The 23,427-nt window shown below is 38.2% G+C and overlaps 1 protein-coding gene across 4 annotated transcripts in view; it reads right to left on the minus strand.

The window, feature by feature from the left end:
• INTS4 (integrator complex subunit 4) overlaps positions 1-23,427 on the minus strand; it is a 109,391-nt gene that overhangs the window by 28,558 nt on the left and 57,406 nt on the right. For all 4 annotated transcript variants that reach the window (XM_004381997.1, XM_023736591.1, XM_023736592.1 and 1 more), the window contains 6 exons: positions 22,140-22,345; positions 16,312-16,454; positions 13,138-13,253; positions 11,300-11,433; positions 9,980-10,137; positions 2,340-2,433 (listed from right to left, as the gene is read on the minus strand). In XM_004381997.1, the coding sequence (XP_004382054.1) occupies positions 2,340-2,433; positions 9,980-10,137; positions 11,300-11,433; positions 13,138-13,253; positions 16,312-16,454; positions 22,140-22,345 (851 nt within the window). The remainder of the gene's footprint in view (positions 1-2,339; positions 2,434-9,979; positions 10,138-11,299; positions 11,434-13,137; positions 13,254-16,311; positions 16,455-22,139; positions 22,346-23,427) is intronic.

Raw genomic sequence — 23,427 nt, forward strand, 5'->3', positions numbered from 1 at the left:
AGCGTTATGCTGGCTTCATAGAATGAATTTGGAAGTGTTGCTTTAGACTACAGGAAATTTTAAATCACCCAAATCATACTATCCTTAACAGAGTTATTGTTTTTAAATATTTACTCCATCTTTTTTTCATATGCGTGTTTTTTATATAGTTTTAGTCAGAAAGTATAAGTAATTTTGTACCCTTTATTTCCTAGACATAACATTACATCATAAGCATTTTGTCATGTTACATAATAATTTCATAAAGATCATCACTGGCTATAGAATATACTGTTGACTAGATGTGCCACAATTTATTTAGCTGTTCCCCTACTAACAAGCAGATTTCTGCCTTGGGTTCTAGGTCTGGGCTCCTTACCTACCCTGCCACTCCTCAACACTGAGTAATTAAAATAGTATTCTATTCTTTTTAGGTGTAATTGCTTCTCTTTTCCTCACCCATCTTTTGCTACTATAGAAAAAACAGATTCTTTTCAAAGGCCTCCTTGTATTCCTATGGCGAAGACAGCAAGCCAAGGAAGGAGGAAGGAGGCCAACAGTGACCTGGCACTCACTATGTACCAGGTAGTAGGCCAGGGGCTTTCACACACATTGCTTCTCACCAATGCTTACCTATCCCCAAGGGGTAGAGTTATTAATAGCCCTGTTTCACAGAGACTTGGAATACTCAAACAACTTTTCAAAGAGGCACAAGGGAACTTTTTTTTTTAATTGTACTTTAGATGAACGTTTACATAACAAATAGTTTCTCATTAAACAGAACACATACTGTTTTATGACATTGGTTAACAACCCCGCGACATGTCAACACTCTCCCTTCTCGACCTTGGGTTCCCTATTACCTGCTTTCCTGTCCCCTCCTGCCTTCTAGTCCTTGTCCTTGGGCTGTTGTACCCCATTAGTCTCATTTTGTTTTATGGGGCTGTCTAATCTTTGTCTGAGGGGTGAACCTCAGGAGTGACTTCATTACTGAGCTAAAGCGGTGTCCGGGGGCCATTCTCTCAGGGTTTCTGCAGTCTCTGTCAGGCCAGTAAGTCTGGTCTTTTCTGGTGAGTTAGAATTTTGTTCTACATTTTTCTCCAGCTCTGTCCAGGACTCACTGTTGTGATCCCCGTCAGAGCTGTCAGTGGTCGTAGTTGGGCACCATCTAGTTGTACTGGACTCAGTCTGGTGGAAGCCATGGTAGTTGTGGTCCATTACTCCTTCGGACTAATCTTTTCCTTGTATCTTGTTTTCTTCATTCTCCCTTGCTCCCAAAGGGGTGAGACCAGTGGAGTATCTCAGATGGCTGCTCACAGGCTTTTAAGACCCCAGACACTACTCACCAAGGTAGAACGTAGAACATTTTCTTTATAAACTATGTTATGCCAATTGAGCTAGATGTTCCCGGAGATCATGGTCCCCACAGCCCTCAGCCCAGGAATTTGGTCCCTCAGGGAGTTTGGATGTGTCTATGGAGCTTCTGTGATCTTTCACAAGGTAAGTTTTTAGGGCGATGTTTATACAGACGTATACATTTCAAAGAATATAGTCTAACAAGAGCTGTTTAAATTCCAACCAACCCACAATTTTGTTTGTATCCTCCACAGTGTATATGCCCACATTCACATGTGTACACACACCTGCGTAACCCTTAAGTACAGCATTTAGCAAAAGCTCACACATCTTACAGTAGAAAATAATTTCTGACTCACCCATTAATTTGTCAAATATCATTAATCACTTTTAAGACTAACACTTGGGACTAAAGCCAAGATAAACGCTTATCAAGTAAGAAGGGCTCTCTGAAATCCTGAGCCTAAATTTATGGCAGCAATCTGCTGCAGAAGCTCAAAGCTACTGAACTAGTTTAATTGTTTTTTAACTCAGCAAACTAAAACAATTTCTTGGATAGCAATTTTGTGTATATATACTGACTACTTAGTCTGAAATGCCAGCAAGTTGTCCCTTTCAGAGCAATGAAATTAACCTTTTCACTTTGACAAAGTGAAGCAAGCATTTAAGAAAATAGTTTAGAAGTTCATACAAATCCTTTGCTAATCAAATATACAAAACATTTACAATTCGTGAGATTCTAATGAAAATGACTATCCAACTTGCTCTAATTGTATAATCAGGAAAAAATTCTCCCAAAATGTAAAAATTCAAATTCCTATATGAATTAATATTCCTTTAATTAGAGACAAATATAATTGTACTGCAGAGTATGTAATTTTGCCATTGCTAAGCGGTTGCACAAGACTGTAAATTTTTCTACTTATGGCCTCAAACAATGCTGGATCCTTTATTAAAGTGCATTCTTAGCATCACAATCATAAACATAATGGATCACAACCAACCTTGATGAGAAGAAGTTGACACTGAAGATAGGTAGCAGAGAAGTCAGCTACTCCTGCCAATTCAGACTGAAGTTCCCCAAGTCTTTGCAGATCCCTGTAGTAAATAAAACCCCAAACCAAACACAGGATAAGGATAATGCCACCAACATAAAGATCTTGTCAAAAGCATTTCACCATTTTAAATCTAGCAAACTGATCAAAAATATATTAAATGACAACACCCAATGCTGAAGTGATTATAATGAAACTGGTTCACTCACACTTTGATAGCTTTAAACTGACATCCTTTTGGAAAGCAAAACCGTACTACATTCTAAAAGTCACATATACGGTCAACAATTTTCATCAGTGGTTTTATGCTGAGAGGTAACCCTAAGGGAACTATTCAACAGAAATGTAATGTTAATACCTAATGTACCATAATATTCATTGTTGTGTAGACTATTACAGTAAAACCCCAGTAACTACTCAAGTATTCAATGGTAGAAGAATTGTTAAATTATGGTACATCCAGTTAATAGACTATTCTACAGTCATTAAAATTCAAAATATAATAAACTATATGATCCAACTATGTAAAAACTATATATAGGAGAAAAATAACAGCAAAGTTGTTTTCTGGATAGTGGTATTAGGGTGCTTTTTAGTGTTTTCTCGCAACTATGCTTTATTTTCCAATTTTTTTAATACAATGGATATGTATTTTTTATATCATCAGAAAAAGATATTTTAAAAATAGGTATTGTGATAGGCACTCTTGGTTGCCTACTCAATTAACCATTTTCTACTTCTTCACTAACTAACCCCTGATTTTGTTCAAAGGAAGGTGTCCACAAATCTAGTTTTAGGTAAAGCCTGATTGGTCTAAGCCATTCAGTATATGTTACCCCCCTGTTTATGTGGCCTAAATTGGCCTAATCAGTCCAAATGGAAGGACTTATAGTCTATGCTTGGAATGGTGTACTCACTTACTCACTCATCTGAATAAGAAAATTTATAGCCCTGACTGCCACTGGCAGCCACACTGTAACTCTAAGGGAAATCAGCCTTAGGATAAATCCAATGCTGAGGACAAGAGAAATCCAAAGAGACAGAAAGAAACTGGGTCCTTAATGATATAAATAAGTTGCTGATCATGCCAGACTTAGAACTGACCTATCCCCGACTTCTGATCATTTAAGGAAATAATTAGCCATTTGTAAGCTAGTTTGAGATAAAGTTTTCCTGATACCCATAATTAAAAGCATCCTAACTGGTATAGGCAATGAAAACTCTACGGATCATAACAGAATATTGTCCAGTATAGTGCTAGAAGATGAGACCCCTAGTTGGAAGGCACTCAAAATACACTGTCGCTGCAACAATGGGTTCAAGCATACCAATGCTAGCGAAGATGGTGCAGGACTGGACAACATTTTCTTCTGTTGTATATGGAATCACCATGAGTCAGAGCTAACTTGACAGGAACAACTGGCATAAGTATAGACACAATGATTGCAATATAAAAACATATCTGCCTGTGGACAAGAAATTAGGAAGTGTATGCACAAATAAAATAGTTGTGTTAGGGGGTAGGATTAATGGTGATTTAGAAAATTAATTTTTTGAATAGGTAATACATATCTAAAGCATAGCATTTAAAAGGTATTAAAGGATATACAATTAAATTAGTCCCACTTCATATTCCCATTCATATCCCAGAGGCCACCATTATTACCAGTTTCTATTGAATCCTTCCAGAGATATGCTACACATATAAAAAAACTATTGTTTTTCTTTCTTTTTCTTTTTTTGGCAGGGGACGGGGAAGGATTTGTGTGTGTGTGTTACCTAGCAATCTATCTTAGAAAGCATTCATATAAAGCCACCTCATTCTTTTTGATGACTATGATTTTGTATTATACTATCTATAGGGTCGCTATGAGTTGGAATTGACTCGATGGCAACAGGGTTTTTTTTGTTTACATGGATAAATAGTGTAATCTAAAAATAGCTTCTTACTGTTGTAACAAAGCACTTCTGACAAGGAAAAAAAAGAAATTTTTGAAAACAATTTTTAAAATAATAAACAGCTAACTTGATTTTTTATGAATGGAAAAGCATTAAAGAATTATAGGCATACATAAGAGATTAAGAAAGTGCCAAGACATGGGATCCACTGGGAAGTGTGCTCAGAGGATGGGTTCATAATTTATGAGATTATCTTCTTAGAAAGGGCTCCCTGATCCTCCCCCACAACCCCCGGCAAAAAAAACAGATGTGATTAAGGATCCAATCTATATGAGCAAATTGTGTCCCAAGAACTATATTAACTAAAGAAAGCTGAAATGTATGTAATTATCTAAAGAAAGATGTTTTTTAACAGAGAGAAGTGCTATACAGAGCAGCTGAAAAAAATAACTAGAAGAATCAAGTTTGGCAGGAGGATTCCAGCGATTCATGGGGAAGAAAACGGTAACTGAGAGACCCAAGATTTGGGTCAGTAGGGAAGCTGACTTGTTTCAGGGCTGGCATAATGTATCAGGCCTCATAGTGGCCTGGATGAAACTGTCCATAGGGCTAACCCTCTTCCTTTAATCTCACGCTCAGCAGGCAACCTTCTGACAATTAATTCCACCTCCTAGGGATGAGTTCAAAGCGACTCGACGGCCATGAGTTTGTTTTTTGTTTGTCTGTAGCACTTGGCTGTTTACCGAAAGCTTGGTGGTTCAAACACTCCCAGATGCTCTGAGGGAGAAAAGACCTGGCAATCTGTTCCTGTAAAGATTACAGCCTAGATTACACCCAATGTGGTAGTTCTACTCTGTCACATGGGGTTATTGTGAGTTGGAATCAACTCAATGGCACCTAACAACAATAACAAGGACCATTATACCAAGAAAGAGATGCCCTGAAAAGGGGCGCAAATAATCTGGTCCCAGACTGAATTATTCCAATTGTTACTGAAGAAACTGCTGTATGTAGCTTATAAATCATCTCTTGTGAGTCTGGGTGGCTTGAATTGGTCCTGGAGAGCCTGCTCACCTCTGGGAACCCAGCGTAATGGAAGTCCCTGAACTAGCTGACCATAGCTATGAAGCGTTATTGCGGTGCCCAGTTAGTCTCTCCCTTTCACATCTCTGATGTCTCTCTTGCAAAAGACAGCACTAAATCATTCTACTTCTGACACATTTTCTTTCCAGGAAGATTCTGCCTTCGGTTACAATTACAGAAAACAATGACCAGCAGATTATACATTAGCTGACTGCCGTTAGTTGGTTGTAATTTGTGGAAAACACATTACTACATTTCTTTTTTACCTAGCTATCTCCCTCACCAGGCTGTAAAATCCCTCACAGCAGAGACTGTGTCTTGTTTACTATTGTGTCTCTTCTGTCTAGCACAGTGCCTGGAATATGATAGATACTCAAAAACTATATACATTGAATAAATGAACCCTAGCTGCCTCATCAGGCATGCTTCTCAGTCATTGTAAAAATGAGGTAATCCACATGGGACTCTTCTCAAATTCAATGAAATAATGTATGTAAAGTTCTTAGAAGTGTGGGTACATAGTGGGACTTGATAGGTAACAAGTCTGGTTATTTCAAGGATAGCAGAGCCTTACAAAACATCAAATCTGTAAGTCTAGAGGTGAGCTACGGCCCGAAGAAAATTCTATTTATAAAAATCTTAAAAGTCTTCATTCCTGGTTAAGTTGTCAAAACCAAAGTTTTCAACAAATATTTACTAAGCCCCTATAAGATAACCAAGGTACAGTAGTGAAGACAATGTAGTTACGTGAAATTCTAGAAACAAACAAACAAAAATCATCTCCAGGGCTCTCACTGAACTATCGTAGACTTTCTACCAAGTAAAATCTTGGTTGGATTAAATGGCTGCTTGGATTACAGCAAAGGGAAATGTGTATGAGGAAGAAGTTTGTTTGTTTGTTTTAAACTAGTACTAATAAATACATGACTTTAGTCCTAATCAGAAAACCTTTTATATGAAGCTCCAACTCACCTTTCGTTTTTCGGTAACTACAGAAATTTTAAGTTAGAAAAAACCCCAGGGATCATCTGCTCCTACCTCCTACCTGATACAAGAATCCCCTTCACTGCTGCATATCACAGGGCATGAATTTTAGAGTCAGATACATCTACATTCAAATTCTGGTTCTGGTACTTTCTCGCTGTTGACTTTGAGCAAATTGCTTCACTTCCCTAAATTTCAATTTCTTCTCTGTAAAATGGTAACACCACCTAATGGTAATAATGTTTGTAAAGCATAATAGGCCTTCAGTAACTACTGCTTTCCTTCTGCTTCTCTTTCCAAATCTTCCACCCTCAGAACGCACTCAAGCTTGAAATGGTGCCCAGCACTGACCACACCGCCAGAAAAGTGGTGTGACCAGCCCAAAGCCCAGAAGGATTATTACCTTATAAAACCCAGATCATGGGGGCAACTCAAACTAACATGTACTTACTAAGCACGTACTAACAGCCAGCACTACAGCTGATAACTAAATTGTCTTGCTTTTTGTATATTTTGCTTTGCTTTAGTGTTAATAGGATAAAAACTGTCATGGACAGAACCTAAATGTTTATTTAGGTGGAACTGAGTCAGGAAGTAGAGTTTACTTTCCTGGGCTCAGGGCCAACAACCTCAGATAGGAGCCTCCAAAACTAAGCATTTTGGTGGAGGAGCAAAAGAGATAAAATGTGATTTAGGCATTACTTCACAGGAGGTATGAAGAAATAGGAACCTTGGCTTACAGAGCTGTGGATTGCCCATGGCTTATAGCAGGGCTCAGCAACTTTTTTTGTAAAGGGCAGAGAGTAAATATTTCAGGCTTTGCAATCTATATGGCCATTGTAGCATGAAAGCAACCATCAACAATAACTAAATAAATGAGTGTGGCTGTATTTCAATTAAACCTTATTTACAAAAACAGGCAGCAGGCCAGATTTGGCTCATAAACTGTAGTTTGCTGAACCCTAGCTTAGCACATCATTCCTGGTACACAGCAGGTACTCAATAAATACCAAGTGTGTCACTGAATGCACATCGGCAAGAGAATAAATTGTTATGCTTCTGTATCATTTAAACTTTTTTTTTAATCTTTTAAAAAATTTTATATCTTTTTGTTTGTTTTAATTTATTTTTTTACAAACTCTTGTGTCAAGGACTGACTCTCAATAGATAAGTGAGCGAGCTGCTCTGCTACATAAGAAATCCTGACCCAGAAGCAGGACAGTCTACAAATGGTTTAGCACCAGGCGTCCTGAGTGGTGCAAATGGTTAATGTATTCGACTGCTAACCAAAAGGATGGAGGTTCAAGTCCATGCAGAGGTGCCTCAGAAGAAAGGACCTGGTGATCTACTCGCAAAAAATCAGCCATTGAAAACTCTATGGAGCAGTTTTACCCTGACACATATGGGGGCAGAATCAATTCGACAGCAACTAGTAAATTATCAGACCATCCAGCCATCCAAGCCAAAGCCCTGAGAGTCATCTTTTACTTCTCCTGGTTCCTCACTCCCACCCCTGTACCCAGCTAGTCATCAAGTCCCCCTGGTGAGTAAACTACATCTCAGAGCAGTTTAGTATTTGCGGCACATACACTGTGGATTTGGCTCACTCACATCTATTCCAATCTTCATCAGATGCACCTTCCTATATTGCAAAGGTACAAAGTTAAAAACTGCATTTCCCAGACTCCCTTGAGCTAGGTTCCAGTTGTGACTTAGGATGTCAATCAGACAAACGCTCAGGAGTTTTACATGGGGAATGAAGTTAAGTGGGAAGAGAGGCAGAGTACAAGACATGGTCTGGTATAGTAGCTTTATCGGAGGCATCCTGACTCAATATGCAGCTTCCTGAACACAGCAGGACAGAAACTCCTTTGGTGGCCCAGTTCAGTGGTATCGCTCTGGAAATCATTCCTGGAAATTCAACCGAGTCTGTTTCTTCAGACTTAATAACAATTCTGTGAGCCATTTAATATCTAGTAAATTAAATCTTTCTGGATAAATTAGTTAAAAGTCTATTTTGTTTTCTACAGATGAACCTTGAGCAATAAGTTTTCTAAGATCAAATAACAATTAGGTAGTGGAGCTCAGACTTGAACCCAGATCAGTCTGACTTCAAAGACCCATTCACTTAATCTCTACACTACACCACCACAGTTCTGTGAGGAGGCCATTCTCCCTCATATCTCCTGGCTGTTCAGATGTTTGCTAACTTACTTAATCACCATTCCATACTAGCTAAAGTGTCATCTCCTTTGCAAAGCTTCCCTCACCTTCCCTGATGGGGCAGGGACTTTCAACTCTTTTCCTCAGCACTTATACTTCTCTCCAATGTAGCGCCCACCAAATCAATGATTTTCTTGTCTGGGTCCTGTAATAGACAGTGAGGACCTTGAGAACAAGGGTTACATCATATTTCTCTCTGCTCTCAGCATCTGGCCTAGTAAATACGCAGTTAATGTTGCTAAGTGAATGAATGGATGAAGGAATGATATGACATGAAATTACATTACATGATGTAATATGATGTGGAAACGCAGCCTGGAGGATGGTTCATTTGGACTGCTTCATATCATGTTGAAATGCAATAACAGACAGGAAAGCATGAGCAAACTCTACAGTGCTGTTACCCAACCATCATAATTCTTTCTCTATGTCTATCTCCCCTACATGGGCTCTCTAAGGACAGAATCCTCTATAACTGACCTGCATCTAAATTAGAGCTTTTTTCTCAGTGTATGGAATGGAATCATCAATTAAGAATTATTAACTGAATGTGTCTGATACCAACATCCTTCAGGGCAGAATCAAGACATCTCAACTAAGCTACAAACCACACTATATTTATCTTTTAAGAGTAAACAATACTGCTTTTACTGAAGGCAAGTGGGTTTCAATTCTTTCCATATCATTCAGGCCATTCTACCAAGGTCTGGGAGAGCCTACTGGTTGTTCCCCAATATCCTTTCTCCCCTTTTTCCTCAGTAATAGTCACCAAATGTTAACCAGGCACCTGATCACCCATAATAAAGAATACATTTCCTAGATCCTTGCAGCTAGAAATGGCCGTATGACTTAAATTCTAGTAAATGGGATGCAAGTAAAAGCAGAATGTGTAACTTCCGGTAAGTGTCTTTAAAACACGTAGGATGAAAACGATGCTCTTCTCTTGGCCGGTCCTTCTTCCTACATAGGGGATAGTCAGAGTTTGAATTGTTAGGTAGAGACTGCTAGATGCAGAAGATGGAGAAACAAGAAAGAATCATTCTCGGCCCTTGATGATCATCTCTGCCCTGGACTGCCTATGAGAGAGAATTAAACTTATATTCTGTTTAAGCCACCATCATTTTGTTATCCATCCTAAGTAATATACAAGGAAAGAAAAATTGCAAACAGCTTCTGGTTTTATACTAATCATCAATCCAGTCATGAACGCAAAGATCTTTTCTTTTAAATATGCTCAAACAACAATCTAATCCAAATATAAATGGATCATAAAACAATGTGCAAGTGTAAGCCAACACAGTTAGAAAAACAAGCCTAATAACCAACACTAGAAATCAAAACAGTCAAGCTGAGTAGAATAACAGTGTTACTAAGTTAAAAGAAAGGAATGATCACCTCACCTGATGGTAAACTCTAGCAGCTCCTGGGTTCCCTGAGGATCCAGGTGCTGAAGACTATACACCCTTTCAAGGCTCTGCTGCAGGAATTGCTGGGATGGATCTTCATGAGGCATGATGTTGGGGGAAACAGCTGATGACACTAGTTTCCTACCTGGTAACTAAGCAAATATTGCGAGGTTATGGTGCCATCAAATTCCATGGCTCAGCTTTTGGTACCGCAAAGAAACCATAAAAAACGTGAGCCAAACAAAGGAAAGGACAAAAAGGTTAAGGTAGTTGATTCTGTAAAAAATCTTTCAACTTTTCCCCAGCTTCAGAGGGAAAGAGATAAGAGAGAAAATAGTCTACCCAATATAGGCACAAGCTGCCAGGAGAAGAAGAAAAGAGAATTGTGTAATAGTATTTTCTGTTGCTAACTGAAAAAAAAAAAAAAGCTTAACCATAGGAATGGGACTTAAAATTAGTCTCGTCATATTTATTTTTAAACTTTATTTGATCTTTCACTTCATGGAGGAATGATTTATTCCCAAATAAGTTTATATAGCATGCTATAAAAATATTTTATATTAAGATAATTATAAATCATTGATCTTACTGTTAAAAGTTGTTAGCCTTCAAGAAAAGGATGAGGAGGGGAGGACAAAGAAGATCTGACTTTTCTTTTTGTACCTACGGTTTTTTTTATATATATATATATATACACACACACACACACACACACACACATATATTTAGTTATAGATATATATATATACAGTTATATATATATAGAATTATATAAAATTCTATTATATTCTAAGTAAAGTCATCTAGCATCTAGCATTACCACAGCAGGGATGAGTTAATACAAATAAAGAGCTTAGAAGAGGCCTGCACACAGTTAGCATTCAATAAATGTTTCCTATTATTATCATTATGGTCCATTTTTAAATTTTCTATTAGCTCTAAGTTTTAAAATTAATGAAGGTATTATTATTAAAAACTAAATGAATACTTGTTCAGAATTATGGTTTCACATAACTGTAGAAATATAACACAATCTAATTCTTGGTCTAAAACACAATCTTATTGGTCCAGATTTATTTTTCTTCCCAAACATCACATAATCAATAACCCAGGGACACTAAAAAGTAAATCTTCTTAAAAGGTAAAGGGAACAGAAGCAAAAGTACAAAATAAATGGGAGAGAGTCCAAGAGAGAAAGAGAATGAATAAAAGAGGTTTCAGAGAATATATATTCTTCTTTTTGCTATTTAACAACCACCACCAAACACCAAAAATAAAAAACTAAATCAGGGACAAAAAGTGTTTTCAACATACCCTCAAAGCAGGAACAAGATGAGAGAGACTGTCCCGGAGGTAGGCATAGTGCCTGAAGGTGTGATCTGAGAACAATGCTGGCATTGTTGGGCAGGTTTTAGCAGCATTGAAAATAAGAACCAAAACTGCAATGTCTGACAGATCAGTGGGTTAAGTAAATGTGGAAGCATAAAAGGTTGAGCCTGGCCAAAACCTGACGCCCCAACTCCCCACAAATTCCCATTAAGTGGTATAGATTTTCTAATAATCAAAGAAATGCTAATTTAAACAAGAGATACAGTACCCACTCCATCCACACCCCAAATTAGCAAAGGTTTTTTAAAATACTGGCTGATGCTACTCAGAATACCAAGAAATAGAAAACTGTCATACATTACATATAAAAGTATATATTGGCACAATCCCTTTGGAAAGTAATTTGGTAGCACGTAGGAAGAAATGAAAAGATGAACATAACTTCCAACCTTCTATATGTATCCCTATGGCAGAGCCTGCTAGTTGCTTATCCAATATCCATTGTTCCCTTTTATTCATAGTAATGGAATACTGATATTATCCTTTAACTTCCTGTCTACAACTTGGACCTGATCATCAGAGCTCTAGCAACAATCTTGGGTAACTAAAAATGGCAGAATGGAAAACAGAAAGCGCCTGGATTCCGAGAATAACATGGAGCTGCTATATCAGAAAGACTGATTACCTCCAGACTTCTCTTGTACCAGAGAAAAATAAAAAACGTAATTTGTTTAAGCTACATTTTGGGGGCAATCTCTGTTACAGCCAAACATAATTCCTGAATAATACAATCCTCCAATGACCCTGAAAAGTAGCTTAATACAACAGTTTTCCATACAGTAAAAAAAGAAAATTTTTAATGTGAAAGGGCCTTCAGATTTCAGAGTACTTCAATAAGTCTTTTAAGAATAGTAATAAAATTTATACCACAAGCCCCTCTCTGATGAGCTGAATTTCAAACAGCTAAAGTACTGCATCTCTAGAGGTAAGGTCTGGGATGTTCCTTTCTTAGAGGTAAACACAAAGTCAGGCACTAATTAGTACACCAATAACACAGATATTTTAAAAAGTTCTCCAAACCCACTGTGAAAGTAAATAAACAGAACTTCTAGAGAATAAAATGGTGACCTTACAACAAGCCAGTTATTTAGCTGATCCCGGTATCTCAATCTATACTTCTAAACTTCACCGAGGATCTGCATATGGGGAAAAACAAGGAAGCCAGGGAGAGTGTGGATGCACTGATGTACATTTATTCCCATTCCCAGAAAACAATCCAGTTGCCTGGCATGCTGCACATGGCTTTCACACACCCATTGAACGTGTATCAGAGGCAGAATAATCAAGTAGCCTAACTCAGTCCATCACTTCCCTCAGGCAGCAGATCAAATTAAGTACAGGGTAAGACATAGATAGGGGAAAGAGCACAGGCTTTGAAACCAAAGAAACATGGCTTTGATCTCTAAGATCTGATACTTGGAGAGTTACTTAACCTCTTAGAGCCTCAGTTTCCTCATCTGTAAACTAGGAATAATACCCGCTTCCAAGGTGTTTTGGAAGATCAGTGATAACAGTATAAAACATTTAAACAGTATGTGGATATAGTAGGTGCTCAATAAATGGCACAAATCATTATTAGTATTAAATGACAAACATGAATTACTGTGAAGACAAGAATGAAAGAATAATAACCACCAGGCTTCCTCAGGACATACTCCTTTACCTAAAAGAAATAAAACTCAGACCACTCAAGCTACCCAGCAAAAAGAGATGCCGAAGTACCCAGCCAAGTTAGCAGGTTCTGTCCTAAGCACAGAGGATACAAGCAGGATCATCCATGTCTGGTTCAGCTGTGTCAAAAAATGGGTGGGTGCTCAGGAGCTCCGGCACAAGGGGAAGCACCAGAGTTGGATGTCGACTTCCCAGAAACTTTAAGCACCTGAAACAAAACAAAACAAGAGAACCCACTTCACTAAGTTAAGAAGTGCGTTAAAAAGTACTAGGAATTAAAATATGAAAACCTGGTCTAAATTATCAATCCATCCACTTTTGCTAACTTCAGATAAGTCATCAAATTATTGTGGATCTCAGTTAATTCAGCTAAAAAATGGGTTATTATGAAGACTAATTAAAATAAAAGAGCTGGGTGTGGGAAACATTATTGCTTATTTATCCAACAGTCATTTATTTCCCCATCTTCCTTCCCAAGAGAACTCTGATTTTATCTGATTTTATTCAGGTAACAGGCAGGCAGCAAAGTGCTCAGAGAAGGTAGGCCCAGCCTGAGGGCTGAACCATGACTGGTCTACACCCATCATGGCAAACCCATTCTCATTTTCCAGTGACTAGTTTTCGGATGGCCAAGTGACCCAGTTCTGGTCAATGGAGCAAGAGGGAAGTCAGCTGGGGATCTTCGCAGGAATGTTTTCTTGACCAGAAAAAAAAAAAAAGACAGAGAGAGAGAAATACATGAGAGGGAATGCACCTTCCTTTCTGTCTTTAGATATTGTCTTAAGGCAGCCATCTTGCAACTACAAGGAGAAAGCCAAGAGAACAGCAAGAAATCAACCTAGAGTCTCCTGAAACCAATCTCTGACTTCTTGCTATGCAAAGAAATTAGACCTTATTGTTTAAGCCACTTTAAACAGATTTTCTGTTACTTGCAGCCAAAAACATTCTAACTGATATCCTGGTGAAGTTATGAAACCAGAGACATTTTATCTGAAACATGAAACTTAATACCTATATGGCCTTGGGCAGGTTAAGTTTTGTCATCTACAAAATGGAATTAATAATCATTACCTCATAGAGTTGTTATAAAGATTAAATGAGATAATGAGTGTAAAGTACTTAGCAAAGTGTCTGGCACATAGTAAGAACTCAATAAATATTAGCTTTTTGACTACAGAAAAGCCCTTATAAACGATAAACAACTACATGTTGTTGATAATTATGTATTTTTATTATTTTTTATTTGTTAGGTTCTAGTTTAGGAAGTACACTGAACTAAAAAGAAATATAAATCCTAATCTCTGCCTTCATTGAGTTTATAATCTAGCTGAGGGAACGATGACCAACTGTCACCTTTGAAATAAAAGAACTGTAAAATGAATGATACATATACTCCACTTTCTACCTGTCAAAGGTGGAAGAGATACTATGATCAAAGAAAGTTTCACATAGATAAGGCTTCACCAGGGTCTGGGGAATAGGTAGGTTGGCAAAAAAACAGATAAAACAAACATTCAGGAACAAATTCATGAACATGTGGGGTATGAAAGTCATTTCTTCTAACGTACTTGATCTTGTTAGGAAAGCACACTTTTCCCCAGTCCCAATGCTTCCTTCTATGTAGAAAGTCCTTGATTAAAAAATTTTGTGGTTTCTTTCAGCCCTTTACTCACTGTGCCTCAGGGGACATCATACAGGTTGTAGTTTGGCCTCCAGCTGTCATTTCTTTATCTCTCATTCTATTCAGGATTCAGATAGGGACAGAAGTGCTATTTATTGGGTTCCCTCATAGACCCCTACACACCTGGGCTTCTCTAAAGCTAGACTTCGATTCTGACTTGTAATATAGTTATTTGTTACTGTCTCAACTACCTCCTTATCTACATATTTACTGCTTCTCTCGCTTCCTGCTATTTGAGGTCTAGGTCTCTGAGTAAAATCCATTTTTAAATCTCCACAGCACCTAAAACAGTGATTGGGTTATAACAAATGCTCAATAAAAATCTGATGAATAAACTAAAGATATATAAACAGAACAAACTACCTCCCTCAAAACTTTCATTTATGCATCTATCTTAAGCAAAATCTTAAAAATGTGCCACCATGACTATTCCTTCTCTCTTATTCTTTTTTGTTATTTCTAAAAAAAGCCACCATTCATGGGAAGAGATGAAAAAAAATTAAGCGATAATTAGAATAGGTGACTTCAAAATCTTTCGGAGCACTACAAGGTTGAAGAGTTTTCTGTCCACAGTCACCCCATAAAGACAGGCTTACAGAAATATTCTTGGTGGACCAAATAATTCACAAATCTTATTTTAAGGCTAAAAGAATGTTCTGTGAGACACTATAACAACCCCTTCCATCAAGCGGAATTAATCATTTCTTCTGTGTCTCCAGAAAACTACAGTTACTGATGTAGATGTTTGTCCCCACTTCAACCCCACATCCCAAATGACTGAGTGCCCCTGAAGTCAATCAATAAATGTACACTGAAGTGAACTGAACTGGACAAAACAAACATAGAGAAATGGCAAAACAGAAAATCAGATATAAAAAATGTTACTTGGAGTAGAATCCATTGGTAAAAACACCAATACCTCCTTGGTATTTTTCATTTTTATTTTAATACGGCTTTCAAGTATCTGATTTGACAAAATCTTTTTGAAAATCAGTAAACTGTACATGGAGTGACCTCTTCACATAAACTCATTTAAATATGTGAGGTGCCAGAATAAATTTTATAGTAAATTTATGCAAATAGTTCTTCAAATAGTGATAAATGAACAATATTAAAACTAGTGTAAAGCTAGAGGTAACCAAAGGAAAAAAAATGACTGTAACTATCCAGCTGTAGATCAAATGCCAGCCCTGCCTCTACTCTCTATAATGATGGATGTAATCCTGTACAAAAGCAAAACAGACAAAGGAGTGCTTAACGCTATAAAGGAAAAAAAGAAAATCTAACTGACTCATTTCTGCACCTCCAACACCTATCATAGGGCTTGGCACATAATAAACACACAGCAGATACATGATATTTGCTGGATGAATAGATGAAAAAAATGAATAAATAATTAAAATGTGATATTCAGTTTAGGAATCAGACTCCTGAGAGTCTGTTTGGTCAAACTGAATCAAGTTTCAAAACTGAGGGCCATACCCTCAATCTTGATGATCCCACCAAATACTGCCAACACTGTACATTTACCACATTATAGGATTCAGTAGGCAAATGAGCAAAACAACTTAAGAGAAGTCCTTACTTCCATATGGAGTCCCTATCAGTAGGGTACTTGGTTAAATTTTTTAGCAGCTCCACCAGTGCAAGATGAATCCCTTCTTTCGTTGAAACATTAGTACAGCATAAGAGTTCATGAAGAGCCTCTCTAATGTCTCTGGATGAATCCTTCAAAAAAATGGTAACAATAATAATAGTCACGGTTGCTTAAGTGACCCGGCCTCCATTTACCATCCCCTTCTCCTAACCACCCTTCCATCCAGCGTAGTCATGTGACAAAGTATGCAGAAGTTTGCTGGCTAAAATTTCTGAGAAAGTTCTCATTTTATTGATTAAAAAAAAGGGACAGATGCAGTGATCCTGGCCCCCTCTGCTTTTCTGTCTTCCTTCTTCTTCCAGCCTGGAACTTAATCATGATGCTGGAAGGTATAACAGCCTTCTTGCAACTATGAGAGGAACAGGTATATGTCATGGATTGAATTGTGTCCCCCAAAAATATCCGTCAACTCGGCTGGGTCATGATTCCCAGTATTGTATAATTGTGTACCATTTTGTAATCTGATGTGATCTCCTTATGTGTTGTAAATTCAATCACAGTGATCTAATAAGATGGATTAGTGGCAGTTATACTGATGAGGTATACAAGATTGGATAGTGTCTTAAGCCAATCTCTTTTGAGATATAAAAGAGAAAAGGGAGCCGAGACACATGGGAACCTCATAACACCAAGCAAGCAGTGCCAGGAGCAGAGTGGGTCCTTTGGACCTGAGGTTCCTGCGCAGAGAAGCTCCTAGACCAAGGGAAGATTGATGACATGGACCTTCCTCTGGAGCCAAAGCAGAAAGCATTCCCCTGGAGCTGATGCCCTGAATCTGGACTTGTAGCCTACTGGTCTGTGAGAGAATAAACTTCTCTTTGTTAAAGCCATTCATTTGTGGTATTTCTGTTATAGCAGCACTCGATGACTAACACAGCATATTAAATAAAAGTCAATGGACTAGGAAGGCCAAAGGATAATGAAAGAAAAAGCTAGTTCCTCAATATTGCTTAGCAGCTGTCTCAGTTCCTGGCCTGCCTAGTCTTGGACTTATCATTATTTAAGAAAAATAAACCATCATATGTTAGGCTATTGTCGGTCAGACAGTCTGTTAACTTCAGCTGAACACATTCCTCATTAACAAAGTTTTATTCAATATTAATCTGTTCCTTCATTCAAAAAATATTTGTTAAGGTTCTACTTCAGAGCAGGCACTATGTTAAATGCTGGGATAAATGAATACATATGGTCCCTAATTTCAAGTAGCTCACAGTATAGTGCGTGGCAGATATGCAAACAATTACAATTCAGGGTGCTATGAGAATGTGGAGGATTGTGCCCAAAACTCTGGAAGAGTCATAGAAGGGCTCACATCATCAGTGATGCTTGCACTGATTCTTGAAATGTCAATGGGAATTCACTAAGCAGATGGGGCAGAGGTGGGGGCATGCTGAGAAGAATAGTCTGATGTACTAAGGTATGAGATGACAAAATCATTTTGATTCTCCTAGAATCCAGATTTCTGGGTTCATGGAATTGGGTCCTTACGTGTCCTTCAGAACCTTCAATTACTGGTTCCCTGGAGTCACCTTCAGGTCAAACAATAACTTAGTGAGCAGCTTAATGGAGACCATTTGGCCTTAGGCATTGGGTTCTTTTGGAAAATTATGTGCAGCCAGGTGTGAGAAGCAAAGACTCCAGGGTCTGACTAGAGGCTGTTTTAGGATGTATGGCATGTCCTTGGTGACTGTTTCAGTAACCTGCCCTGTGTTTTGATGTTGTCTCTTGAGAAATTAACATAACAATAACCTATATAACCCACTTTCACTGTCCCCTCTTAGGAGGTCCTTCCCAAAATGTTCAGGTGATGCAGCCCGATTTGAATCACATCTACTAAAAATAAATATATTCTGTTACACTAATTTTTGGTGTTTCTCTGTGTATTTACAGTTTTGACAGAGAGAACAAACTACACTGAAGAAATTACAAATATAGTAGTTTGGTGTGGCTGGAGCGTAAGATGTATGAGGGAAGTATAAGAGGAGCCAAGGCTCCTGCTCTCCAGAAACTCATTATCTAGAAAGAGAGACAATATGGTTGAAGATAAATAACAGCAATCAGATTATTCCTATTACAGAGTGTACAAGTTGCAATGGGGAGTACAGGGTGCAGAGTTCCCTCAATTTTCTGGTAGCTGGAAGGAGGAAGTGTTATGAACTGAACTCTGTAACCCCTATACCTGTGGTTATAATCCCACTGGGGAATGGCTTTTGTTAATGAGGCAGTATTAGCGTAGGGTGTTTCTTAAATCAATCTCTTTTGAGATGTAAAAGAGCAGATTGAGCAAGTAAGCACAAACAGAGGGGAGGATACACACAACATGATTGTCAAGGAACCTAGGAATAGAAGCTGAAGAGTCCAGCACCTTCCCCCAGAGCAGACAGAGAGAGAGCCTTCCCCTAGAGCTGGTACCCTGAATTCGGACTTCCAGCCTCCTAAACTGCAAGAAAATAAATTTGTTTGTTAAAGCCACCCACTTGTGGTATTTCTCTTATAGCAGCACTAGATACTAAGGTGTTGCTGTTGTTGTGTGCTGTCGAGTTGATTCCAACTCAGAGCAACCCTACAGATAACTAAGATAGGAGGTAACATATGAGCTGAGATTTGAAGAATTCATTCATTCATTTATTCATACATTTAATATTTATTAAATATTTATTAAACATTCAAAAATTTATCAAGCTCTTACTATGTAGCAAGTATTAGGACACAGCAGTAATTAAAATCAAATCTCTGCTCTCAGAAGCTTCATTCTCATGGGAAGACAAAAATAGATAAGTAAGTAAATATATATAGGTCAGATAGTGATAAGTGCTATACAGAAAAAACAAAGCAGGTTAAGAGAAACGGTGCTGGGATAGATGGGGTATTTTACATAAGACAATCAAAGGGAACAGCAAGTACAAAGACCATGAGGTAGAAAAACAGCAAGGAAACCAGTGTGGTAAGAGCAGAGTACACAAAGAGTAGTAAGTGATGATGTCAGAGAAGTGGCAGAGGGCTAAATCACACAGGGCTTGTGAGCCACTTTTAAGGACTTTTAGCTTCTTCTCTAAGACAGGGAGCCACTGGAGAGTTTTGAAGACTTACACATCTGACTGAAGTTTTAAAAGGATCAATCTGGTTGCTGTGTAGAGAAGACACTATAGGCAGAGTTTGGGTGGTGAGCGGCAAAGAAACCAGTTAAGAGCCCATTAAAATAATCTAGGGGACAAATAATAATTGTGGCAAATAGACCCTGGGGTGACTCCTCCCCAATAACTACCACCTCCTGATATCACAAATTTGTGTAATCCCCTCCCTTTGAGTGACACCTGTGACTTGCTTCTAACCACCAGAATATGGCAACAGTGATGGGACATCACTCCCTTAATTAGATTATGGTGATGGGATGTCATTCCCATGATTACATTATGTTATGTGACTCCCTCTTAGCAGATTAGACTAAGAGACTTTTGTCCTGCTGGCCTTGAAGAACTAAACAGTCACACTGTGAACTGTCTATGCAGAAGGACACATGTCAGGGAACCATGGACAGCCTCTAGAACCTGAGGGCAGCTTCCAGATGACAGCCAGTAAGAAGCCAGGGCCATTAGCCATATAACTACAAGGAAATTAATTCTGCCAACAACCTAAACGTACTTGGAAGCAAATTCTTCCCCAGTGAAGCCTCCAGATGACAATGCAGTCTGGCCAACTCCTTAATTATAGCTTTGTGAGACCCTGAACAGAGGGTCCAGCCAAGCTGTCCCCAGACTCCTGACCCATGGAAACTGTGAGATAGTAAGTATATGTTTTTTTAAGCCAATAAATTTGATAATTTGATGGGTTTTGTTAAATAATTTATTTTTGTTTTTGTTGTTGAGAATATACACAGCAAAACATACACCAATTTAATAGTTTCTACAGGTACAATTCAGTGACACTGATTATATTCTTCAAGTTGTGCAACCATTCTCACCTTCCTTTTCTGAGTTGTTCCTCTCCCATCAACATAAACTCACTGCCCCCTAAGATTCCTACCTAATCTTTTGTGTTGCTGTTGTCAGTTTGATCCCATATAGACAGATCTTAAAACAGCACAATGTTCAAGGCAGACATTCTTTATTAGCTGAGCTAAACTACTGTTTGGTTTTAGGATGACATCAGGGAATATTTTTGGTTTAAGGTTTAAAGGTTATCTCAGGGCAATAGTTTCAGGGGTTTGTGATAATTTGTTATGTAGCAATAAAAAACTAATACAATGATGACTTGGACCAGGGTGGTAGCAGTGTATACCTGTGACTCGGTGAACAATTCTGGACATCAAAGCATCCTGAGCTATTCAGCAAACATTTACTGAGGACTTACTTATGACAGACACTGCAAGGCATTCAGAATAAAAAAATAAAAAAGCCAGGATTCTGCCCCCTTGAGAAGCTTACAATCTTGAGAAATAGAGAACTAGATCATCAGAACACAGGCTGATAAATGCTACAGGATTATGCACAGTGTTATAGGAATACAGAGGAGTGGCACTTAGCCTACCTGGGACTGAGGGCAATGGTCAGGGGAGGCTCCCTGGACATAATGCCTAATGTGGACCTAGGGAATTAAGCAGAAGCCTGCTAGGTGAAAAGTGGCAGTCGTGCAGGCGGAGAAGGAAAATGATAGTGCAGGCAAAACAGTGAGGAAAAGCATGACGTGTAGGGGAGTGACTACATCATAAAGTTCAGGGTGAGGAATGGTAGGAGAGAAAGTTAAAAAGGAAACAAAGGGCTAGGTTATAGAGAACCCGTGGAGAATAATCCATAGAATGAAAACTTATTTTCATAGGAAAAATACATCAAACATTATAAATTCAGTATAATTCAGGAAAAATCTTAATGGAAGTGCTAAGCAACTGAGAGAATGACAGGAACCTCAAAATCAAAGCACCCAATCTGTTTTGTGAAGCATGTAGCAGAATTGTGCAATAAGTGTACTAATAACTAAGCATCAAATTGCTATGTCTTTCACAATATCTGAAAAACAAAACAAAAGCCAAACTCATTTTTTTAAAAACCTGAGCACTAGTAAATAAAATCCAGATACGAGTAAATAAAATCTAGAAAACTAATCCAAGAATTGTGGGGGGCAAATCTGTGTTCATATCCTGGCACGGCTACTTATTAGCTCTGTGACCTCAGGTAAATTGCTTTTTTCTCTGTAAAACCCCAGACTGAATGAATCAATCCCTAAGATCCCTTCTTGCTATAATATTCTATGATTCAGTAGAAGAATTAAATCATATCAAAGGTTGACAAGAGCTCTTCATTATTTGGCCCCTGCCTTATCCATAGCCACTTCCTACAACACCATCTCTTTAACTCTATGTTATCATTATAATGAATTCCTTTTAATCCTGAGTATATCATATTCTCTCTATGATATATGAGACAAATGCCTCATTAAGTCCTACTGCTCCTTCAAGCATCCACTACAGCATTCCTTCTTTCTTCCCTGATCACTTTAGCCAATTCAGGTTAGACACTCTTTGTATTCCCAGGGCATCCTGTTCTCTCCCAATCATAGCAATGCCACGCTTTAATCAGATTTCCTGTTTCACAGTCAGTGTCCTCTATCTTTCGGGTGGTGGGAGTTGGAAAGACAAAACTATGACTGCTGTATCCCCAGCAGCTAGCACAATGTCTGATTTAAAAGAAAAAAAAAGAAGGAGGGGCGTGAGGCACTTAGTAGACATTTGAAGAAATGAGTAACAAACTGGGAATACTCACCTCTAATACAGCCAGGACAGTGTCAAGCTGATCCTCTCGGAGAGTGATATTGTTAGAGATTTTTCTCATGGTATGTATGGACTGTAGACGTACTTCTTCAATTTCATCATTAAACATGTCAACCAAGAAATCAAGGCACTTCTCAGCAAAAGAGGGTGAAGACTGGGCCAGCATGCAGAGAGCCTCCACGGCAGCAATGCGAACCTCTAGAGATAGGGGAAAAATAAAAGTGTACATAACGGTAAGAGCCATGGGAAAAATTCAAGCTGCATTCCTTCTCATTCAGGCTGTCTTTCATTCTCACTCTATAAACTCTCCCTGGGAGATCACCAACTTGTCCACAGATTCAGCTATGACCTTCATGTTGACCTAACGACATGGACTTTGGTGTCACGAGGACTAAGATTTAAATCTTGATTCCACAGACATGTGACCAAGTCACATATCTGTCTCCATTAAGTAAATTTCTTGAAAACTAAGATTCTTATTTATATCACTATTCCAAACACAGTAAATTATATCTTTAAAGGCAATTATTAAACAATATTATTATTCTTAAATCAGGCTAGATAATATTATTCTCATTTCAGAAATAAGATTCAGCAAAGTGAACTAATTTGCCTCAAAGTGAGTGACAGCAGAGACAAGGCTATACCCAGGTCCGTTGATTCCGAGGCTAGCACCATGAAGTGGTTAAGAGTATGTGCTTTGGATATGGAGAAAATGAAACCCTCATCCATTGTTGGTGGGTGTGTAAAATGCAGCCACTGTGGAAAACAATTTGGCAGTTCCTCAAAAAGTTAAACACAGAATTACCATTATGACCCAGCAATCCCACTCCTAGATATACACCCAAAAGAACTGAAATGAGGAACACAAACAGATACTTGTACACAGGGCTCACTGCAGCACTATTCACAATAGCCAAAAGGTGAAAATATCCTGAATGTCCATCAAGAGATGAACGGATAAACAAAATGTGGCACATACATACAATGGAATATTATTCAGCATAAATACAAATGAAGTTCTGATACACACTATGACATGGATAAGCCTTGAAAACACTAAGTTGAGTGAAATAAGCAGTTGCCAGGGGTGGGTGGGAGAGATGGGGAAAGGAGGAATCATCACTGAGGGGCCAATAAGCTTCTGTTAAGGGTGATGGAAAAATTTGGAAATGGATAGCAGTGATGGTTGAATAACATCAAGAATGTAATTAATGTCATTGAACTGTACATGCAAAAAAATGTTAAAATGGCAAATGTTTTGTTTCACATACAGTACA

The sequence above is a fragment of the Trichechus manatus genome, unplaced genomic scaffold (assembly GCF_000243295.1).
Source record: "Trichechus manatus latirostris isolate Lorelei unplaced genomic scaffold, TriManLat1.0 scaffold00088, whole genome shotgun sequence".
Classification (NCBI taxonomy): domain Eukaryota; kingdom Metazoa; phylum Chordata; class Mammalia; order Sirenia; family Trichechidae; genus Trichechus; species Trichechus manatus.